Source organism: Zingiber officinale, chromosome 2A (assembly GCF_018446385.1).
Source record: "Zingiber officinale cultivar Zhangliang chromosome 2A, Zo_v1.1, whole genome shotgun sequence".
Lineage (NCBI taxonomy): Eukaryota > Viridiplantae > Streptophyta > Magnoliopsida > Zingiberales > Zingiberaceae > Zingiber > Zingiber officinale.
In genome coordinates, this window is record NC_055988.1 from 111,072,162 (window position 1) to 111,081,586 (window position 9,425).

The 9,425-nt window shown below is 41.7% G+C and overlaps 1 protein-coding gene across 1 annotated transcript; it reads right to left on the minus strand.

Annotated features, from left to right (window-relative positions):
* Positions 1 to 6,408: 6,408 nt before the first annotated feature.
* On the minus strand, positions 6,409 to 6,903 carry LOC122039885 (calmodulin-like protein 3). Its single transcript, XM_042599311.1, has one exon. The coding sequence runs from the start codon at positions 6,888 to 6,890 to the stop codon at positions 6,423 to 6,425; it is 468 nt and encodes a 155-aa protein (XP_042455245.1). The 5' UTR covers positions 6,891 to 6,903; the 3' UTR covers positions 6,409 to 6,422.
* Between the last annotated feature and the right edge of the window lie 2,522 nt (positions 6,904 to 9,425).

The window sequence follows — 9,425 nt, forward strand, 5'->3', positions numbered from 1 at the left end:
AGTAATCTTATATATAATTCCTAGCTAGCTCCCAAATCTTTAATATCAAATGCTTTAACTATATATCTCTTCAATAGACTAATTATCATGTCTTATAGTTAACATATTATCAATATAATAATAATGTAATTAAGGAAATGTTCCTGCATGTGGTTGATGAAGACGGACCACTGATGAGATGACTTATCTGTTGACTGTAAGAAAACCTCGAGAGAAAATTCCAAGTTACGAGCAGGCCTGCCATGTCATAGAAAAGTGAAGGAGAAAGATGACGTCAATAGACGAGTTGGGGTGGGGTTCCTAACATAGTCATTTCGACACTCAAGTTAGTGAGGGTACTGAGTAGTAGTAATCAAAGGACAGTAATGAAGAGTAGTAAAGAGTAATTGGGAGAGCTTATCTAAGTGGGAAGAAGGAACCCCATATATATAATGTTGTCCCCCCCTCACACACACAAAAACTTCCCTTAGTAAGTTCTTTTCACCCTCTTCTGCTTAACTCAATAACGCTTTTACTTCTTCTTTTTCTTCATCTCCTATGGCTCAAGAGCCCCCTCCTCACGTTTGAGCCTCTAGTACACCTCTGTTAGCTCTGACATCAATGAAGGTGACCTAGGTCAGATTAGGTTAACGTTTGAAGTCCCTAAGGACCATAAAATAATTATCCCCAATGCCCATAACCTCCCCCATTTTGCCTCCTTCAGGATTCTTTTCCTTGTTCAAAGACCACTTCCTGGGCGACCTTCACTTTCCTCTCCACCCATTCTTTTTTGAGGTTTGCCATTACTTTCGGATCCCCCTTCAACAATGAGCATTTAACTCTATCTAACTACTATGTGGGGTTGTGATTCTTTTTCAATTGTTTCGCCTCTCCCTCAATCTCTGCATTTTCCACTATTTCTACTATCCCAAGAAAATAGAACCGGGGGTTTTCATCTACTAAGCGCGAATGATGGTTGTCTTCTTTAATAAAATGTCTTCTTCAAATAAGGGCTAGAAATCACATTATATCTTCATCCGGCCAGTTCCTTCCATCTCTTGGCCGACCAAGTGGTTGATGGACTTGCCACCACCACCATAACTTAGAGATTTTTTAGAAGAACCCACATTTGTAATGGTTGCTCACGTCATGACTGGGTTGAAATTCAACATAAATATTTTACTTCAAGTGGGCGTTTTGTACATATTCGGTCTAAGTTCGATTGAGGCTAAGCTAGCCTACCCCTTCGGTAAGGAATTTTAGATTTAAATCCATATTTTTTCTAACTAAGGTCTCTTTACTTTCTTTGCAGCCAAAATCATGTAAAAAGCTTCACTCGGCATGTCCATCAAGTTGACGGAAGAGGAGCTGAATGACCGGGCGTATGTTGAGCTAGAATTACGTGGCTCATAGCCAACCAGCTCTTTCGCTGCAGTCGAGGGTAGCAATGCTGCCGTAAACACTGAGGAACTACCCCCTTCCTAACCCTTTATGATACTGGTACCCATCCCTCCTGATCACCATAGGACACCGAGCCTCTTGCCACAAGAAAAAGGCAAAGTTTAGTGAGGCTTGTAGATCAAGCCCCTTCGTCTTCTTTAGGCCAACACCCCCTTCCATTCGAGAGGGCCCATCCCTTCAGATACTTGATCCCTCACCGCCAACAGTAGATGAGACCACTAGTGAGCCTCCAGTCAGTCTTTCGCCAGCCCATCACTCTCCTGCTCCCCAACACCCCGACCATCTTCCTCTGGCGCTATAACAAAGGACCTTCCGCCCCTTAGGTTTAGGAAGCTAGAAAGGAAAAATCAAGCTTTGAAGGCAAAGCTTGATAGTTTGGAGAAAACCCTAGCTAGATTCACGGTTGGATCTAAAAGGTCAAGTATGGTGTTGGGTAGTCAAAGACCCAACAATGATAGATCGGGTCTAGGATATCGATCTAGTGTCTCCAATGCTAAGAGAAAGTCTTATGCTAGGGTTGCATATGACTATAGCAAGGAGAAGTCAATAAATGGCAAGGGAAAACCACTTAAAAGTAAGATTAAATTAATCAAGGACAAAGTGTCCAAGGTTAAGAAAGTTAGGTTTGTAGGCCAAGTGTCACCGGAAGTGCACCGATGTGACCTAGCAATTGTAGATGAGTCACCTAGGGAGGTGGCTAAGGCTAAGGGCTCTAGGGGGAGCTCAAAGAGTCAAATTAGGACTCATGGCCAATGGATCTCAAGTGGGTACTACTTGGGAGTTTAGAGAAGGCATGGAGTGTGTCAAATGGTTTGGAGACGGACTTGAGTCTCAAACCTAGGGATTTGGTAGACATAGTTTGTGTTTCATGCAAGAAATATGACATTTGGGGTCATATAGCATGATAATTAGTTTTGGATGTATAGATGTCATATAAACCAATGCTAGGGATGCATTATGGGTTGGTATGAGCAAATACATCAAGAGGAAGCCAAAACTAGGACTTTAGGCCAAAGTTCAATTGAACCATTTAGCTAGTTTTGGATTTTATGTCAATCTTGGGATTGGTGATAGATACATTTTGTAATGTATTTTTCTCAAGTAGACACTAGTAAAATAGACTTCTCCACAAAATTTGGAAATTTTTGGAGGTTTGTGGAATTTCTGATGCATTTCTGAAGTTGATAAAAAAAGGCTGATTTTTTTAGAAATAGGGTATCAGCCGACTGATAATAGTATTTTTGAGCACAGAATGTCTCTGTAAGCTCATTTTGATGAGGGCAGTTGACTGGTGCCGATACTAGTCGACTGGTAACAGTAGATTTCGAACACAGAATGCTTCTGTGTGTTGATTTCAATAGGGGCAATCGACTGGTACCAAGAGGCAGTCAACTGATACCAGCCTGATAGTGTTTTTCAGCGCTGTTCTTGATCATGTCAACTCATTTAGATGTATGGGATCTATGGGGGATAAATACATGAGTTTAAGGTCAGTTTGGACGACAAATTTTCAACAATTGGGATATTGTTGGAGAGCTTTTTAAATGTTAGGCAAAGGGGGAGAAGTAAGATTTAGTTGGGAAAACCTTAGTGCCTTTGCGTAAGGGGAGCCTTGTGATAGGTTCTTAAAAATCTCTGTGGGAAAATCCTATCTCATTGGGGAGCTTAGGTATAGGGGGAGCCTTTGGATAGGTTCCAATGCATGTTGCATTTTGTTTCGACAGTGTAAGTCCAAGTGTGTAACCTTGGCAACGTATGTCCATTCGGCAGTGTAAGGCCAAGTGTGTAGCCTTGGCAACGTAAGTCCATTCGGCGGTGTAAGTCCAAGTGTGTAGTCTTGGCAACGTAAGTTCATTCGGCGGTGTAAGTCCAAGTGTGTAACCTTAGCAACGTAAGTCCATTCGGCGGTGTAAGTCCAAGTGTGTAGCCTTGGCAACGTAAGTCCATTGTTTCTTTTTAGCATGTTTATTTGCAATATGTTTTCCCTAACTTAAACGTATTGCCAAACATCAAAAAGGGGGAGATTGTTGGAGTAATCCCAATGGTCCGTGTGACCATGTGTTTTGGTGTTTTGGCAAAGAGTTTAAATTAGGTTTACCCTTGTTATTTGATATGTGTATGTGAGTGTGCATGTTTGCAGGATATACATATGACTCAGCTTGATGGCTTTGGGTCCGGTGAAGGATGGAGCATCCGAGGGACCGTGGGCAAGGCAGCAAGGACAAAGGTCGAGGGAAGTGACTTCGAGGCATACGCGAAGGATGACATTGGGGGCGAGCCGAGGGCTTGGATGCATCCGAGGGACGAGAGTCAAAGGAAGTAGGCTTGAAGGCAAGAGGTCAAGACTGCAAAGAGAAGTCAAGTGAGCCGTGAGGGTATGAGTGCATGAGAGATTGTACTCGGGGAACAAACCCTGGGGGGGTACTGTAGCAGTCAACGGGGTACTGTAGAAGCCAACGACACTGTAGTAGTCGACTGGTGTACTGTAGCAATCGACTGGTGTACTGTAGCAGTCGACTAGTGCACTGTAGCAGTCAACTGGTAGAGAGCCGTTGAGAGAGTCGTTGGGCTGGCACCAGTCGACTGGTGCAAGGACCAGTCGACTGGTAACGGTAAAACAGTTTCTTCAAGCTCTATAAGAAGGAGCTTGGGATGACCGCCCAAGGTGACGAAATTAGACTTGGTTAAAGTCTAATTAGTAGTCACTAAGTGTTTAAGGTTTCCTTTGTGTCCAAGTGTCTTTGGTGAGTGTTATGGTGAGGTTTCTCCACCCAAAAGGAGGTTTGAGCTAACTGGAGTTTCCGGGGACTAATCCACCAACAGATTGAGGGATCGTCCACCTTACGGACAGCTGTGGAGTAGGAGCAAATTATCTCCGAACCACGTAAACGAACATGTTAGCGGTTTGCATTTCTTTCTTGTTTATATTTGTATTCATATTTGTATTTGTTATTGTATTTCCGCTTGCGCACTAACGAATATCTAGGAAGCGAACGAGTTGGGGGGCACGTCTATTCAACCCCCACTTCTAGCCTGTCGCACGATCCCCTACACACCTTTCTAAAGTCCTTAAAGCTATTGATTGGGTCGTAGGTAGTCAGTTGAATCATCTTTTAGCCGCACTAGAGAATGTCGTCAGGAGCACCCTACATTTTACACCATCTGTATACTAGTGTAGTATAGTTGCGTTGTCAAACTTAAGCAGGTGGTCTTCTGAATCTGTTTCACGTCCATATTCTCCTTTTGCCAAAGGCCGAAAGTGGTGTGACAATCTATCTTCTAAAATCTCCATGGAAAAAACTATACTTAGACGTTCGGGAAAGCCACTCGGAGCCAGAGATTTTCCCTTCCTGGGATCTCGTGTAGGTGCATCGATCCCCCAAGGAGGATCCTTGAGGCCTCTCTGGGCGATTATTATTTTCAAAGGGCATGTGGAACAATGCCCTGTGATGGGAAATTAGGGATGGTGGAGCAGAAGGAAAATAGGTCGGTTGCTAGGGGGCTTGGGGGAATTCGGTTGGTTGAGGAGGTAATGAGGGAAATTCGCTAGGCCCTTCTGGCCTAGTCCACTAGTAGGTCAAGATCCTCTTGTGATAAGGTGACGGTTGTGAGTTTTTCAGTGCCTTCCATGTCCACGTTGCAGAATCAGGTGTAGTTCTCACAAACGACACTAAATTTGTTCCTGTCTGCAGTCGGTAAAGACAGACCGTTGATGAGACGGCTTGTTTGCTGACCGGAAGAAGACCACAAGAGAAAATTCGAAGACGCGAGCTGACTTGCCATGTCATGGAAAAGTAAAGTAGAAGAAGACATCAGTAGATGGGTTAGGCTAGGTCTCCAATACAGTCACTCTAACGTTTAAGTTACTAAGAGGGTTGAATAATGGTAATCAAAGGACAGTGATGAAGAGTAGTAAAGAGCAACTGGGAGAATTTACCTGTGTGGAAAGAAGGGCCCCCTTATATATATAATGTTATTTCTCTTAGCATGAATAACGAGACATGTTACTAAAATAAGGTCAACCAAATTGTACCGATCAACTCTGTGTATAGCTAGTAGAAGCCTTCATTGTACAGGTTGTACGGAGAATATTATAGTGATTCCCTAATATCAGTTACACGTGATGTTAAATAAGCAATTGGGTCGATGAGCTACTGGCTATTATCCCTTAAGGTCTTAATGGGCTCTAGTGATGTTTTTGCAATGACTTTATCCTTTTCTAATATCCGATCGGACCTCCATCTCCAAAAGGTTCGATGGGCTACGAGGGACTAAGTATTAGTGCGGTTGAGATGATTGTCGATGTTTTAATTCATGGTGGTTCCCCTCTTCTCATCCAGCAAGTCCGACCGTGTCAAAGGAGAAAAGTTGAGTTCATCAAATCCATGGGTTAACCGATGGAGAGCGTTCGATCGCTTGGAACTTGATGGGGAAAACGTTCGCTCGGAACTTGACGGGAAAACGTCTACTCGGAGTTTTTCAGAGGAACATGCTCGGGGACGTCTGAATGGCTGTCTGAGTGACTTTTTAAGTGTTCGATCGGGACTCTAGGAATTGTGCCTGTACTCCCTCTCCTCGAGGAATTAGGCTAGTCCTCACGATCCTCCTCTACGGGCTATTTCGAGGTCGGGTTACTCAAGTTAATCTCTTTGAGACTTGGACTATCGCATCTCTCGGGATTTTGATCATCACATCTACTGACTTATCTGATTTCCACCTCTAGCGTTGAGGGTCTTATTTTATTCGTCGTATCAGGATAGATACAAGACCTAGCTAGGCATATATATATATATATATATATTAATTATGTGATTGAAGAGCTTAATGTTTTTGAAAGAAATTTGGTGGTTCTTAATTACTGTTTCTCTTTCAAGAAAATATCATTAATTAACAAGAAAGAAAGTTCAAGGACAAAATGATGATGATGTAGATTATTAGTAATATATGTATATAATGAAAACTAATGTTAATTAATTGATTAATTAATTACTGAGAGCCGCAAATCCGCCGCCCTTCATCATCTGCTTAAACTCCTTGAAGTTGACCTTGCCGTCGCCGTCGACGTCCACCTTGCTGATCATCTTCTTGCAGTCCTCGACGGTCCGCCCCTGCTTGAGGCCGAGGGAGCTGAGCACCGACCGCAGCTCCTCCACCGTGATGAACCCGTCGCCGTTCTGGTCGAAGACGTCGAACGCCTCCCGCATGTCCTCCTCCGGGTCCTCGTCCCCGCTCTCGTCCATCATCACCGACCGGTACAGCTCCCCGAACTCCTCCACGTCCACGCGCCCGTCGCCATTCGCGTCGATCTTCTCGATCATCGCTGCCAGCTCCTCCTCCGCGGTCTGGATGCCCAGGTTCTTGAGCGACTCCTGCAGCTCCTCCTTCGTGATGCTGCCGTCCCCGTCCCGGTCGAACATCTGGAAGACGCGCTTCAGCTCCGACGGGTCCATTTCCGGCGCCGGACCACCCCTATCAAATCGAGCGGTGTTTGCGGGATAGGTTCGGCAATTGGATCGATCGATCGATGATGTACATATACACATATAAATACATATATATAACTAATTAAAGGCGGAGAAGGGGGCACGTCGTATCGGAGGAGAGGAGGAGAAGCGAGGCTAACTAAGGCATGCAATTCGAGATGGAGAAGGAATTAAAAAAAGGATAAGACTATAACTGTACTTTATAATTAACTTAATTATCACACAATAAATTAAATGGCGAGGAGATATCCATGCAAATTGAAAGGAAAATCAGTCGTTGACTCTTCTTACATTGCCGCCCGTCGATCCAGAGGCGAAGAGGAAATTATGGAGATAGTTGTTTTGAGGTGGTAGCATGTGTATACTAATATTAGTGGAGGGGAATGAAAGCCAGACATGCCATGATCACTTCCTTTCTTTTATCCTTATAAATTATATATCTATTTATTTAATTAGATTTAACTATTGTTGATATTTTTTTGTATTTATATAATAGGTTTAGAATAAACACGTGGCAGATAACAGATATAGTCATACAGTTTGTATGAATTAATGATGTAACAGATAAACTTAATTAAAGGAAACATAGATCGCATGGGGTGAGGCAAGCTTGGAAGTGAAGGCTTAGTAAAATGAACTCAAGGGCTTAATTAACATGTAAATGACTTTAAAGGCTAAAACAATAAGTTTAAGCTATATAACATCATCAAGCGATAATGTAGCAATTTGTAATTAAGGAGTGTAATTCGACCTAGGAACAATGTATTTTAGGTAATAATTGTAGTAATGAAGCTCAATCACATCTCAAATAAAGTTGAGATTTTTCAAGTATATTCAATTGATTTAAAATTTAAAATAGATTGTAAGCTCTCTATTCGAAAATAGAATATATTTTTTGAGCTTTAGTTGGCTGGATAGGGTTTAGTTGACTAGAGGATTAGTCCAAGCGATTAAACTTTTGACCATAAGCTTGCAATGGTTCGTGCAATTTCAATCGATTGGAGCATGCATAAAAGTGATCACAAATAAATGTTGAAATATGAGATTACTATCTAGTTCGTGCATTATGTTAACTGTAAACTTTGTGCTGAATTTTATTATAATCTTATCCAAATAGATGAATTCAACTACAATATTAGGATTGCATGTCGTGACTTCTTTTTCACTCTTGACATTCTTAGATATTAATTACCTTATGCCAGGACCACGAATGATCAATTCTACGCCTTCTCGATCTAGCCAGAAACCTTACTTGAACCCTACACTCACTTAACCTTGGACCTTATGTACACTAACTTCTTTGAGGGTCCTAGACCTAAAACCATAAATTCAGTATAATTCCTTCTACAAAGCCATTGTAGGATGTATTCTTCCTCCAGCTAGCCACCCGGGACCAAGCTGTCATCAGTCATTATTATCTTTTTCTTATGTATGCTCTTAAGAATCATCTTAGCATTGATATAGGTCTTTGGATCTTCAAAATCCTTATTCATTATTCTGGATACAGTTCATCCGGAATAGTCCATATGGCTTATTGTCATATCATCACCTCCATTCTTTCATCATCATATAACATAAACACTACTGCTGATGGTGTTGTTAAATTCCTGTCCTAGCACTAAAACAAAATAGGCATTAGGTAGTTATCGTTGGCCGGGATAAGAATTCATGATCTGACCTTAGTGTTCAAGGAACGACACAAAAGAGGTGCACGTACCCAGGAGCCCAAAGAACCTGAGAAGCCCTAGCTAGTAAGTGTTGAAATACCTTCTGGAGAAGATTTCCATCTTACTCCATATCTAGCGCTACCTTCACCAAATCATACTCATGCGGCATCACCTTCCGAGCCAGATGCTCGTACTCAAGGATGCTCTCGGAGTATTCATGAATGTTTAGATTTGATCGACAGATGTCTTGATTCACTTGCGCAAGGTCAGTGAGAGTTACAACAAACACAACTTGAGATGTGACAGGAGCACCGAGATATGTTTGACTTTCTCCAGGCTTGGCGCATCAGCCAGCAACCCCCACCTTCTTCTGATTAGATCTCGAGATACTTTCTTAGGTCATACTATTATCTATGTTTGATAGGTTGATTTTTTTTTACTTATATTTGCCTTCTAGTTATGTTTGACTATTAGGCACCTGATGCTTTAGTTTTATATATTTGACTTGCTTATGATATGCATAATTAGTATCTTTTCTGCGTGCTTGTATATTAAATTAAATTATAGTGGTATAAGATGATTATATTCATCCTTATGCCTCCATTAATTTATCCTAAAGCTAACATAAAAGAGATAAATCAGGGCGTTGAAAATTAGCGTATTCATTTTTTGCTACAATGAATAACTACTATTCTTTGGAATATTAATGATTAGCACATGAAAAAAATATTTACCGTGACTATGTTAAAATTCAAACTCTATACCTTATGATGACAATATCTTATATGGTAGCTACTAAATCATCTTAGGAGGACTCGTATTAAATCAAATCATG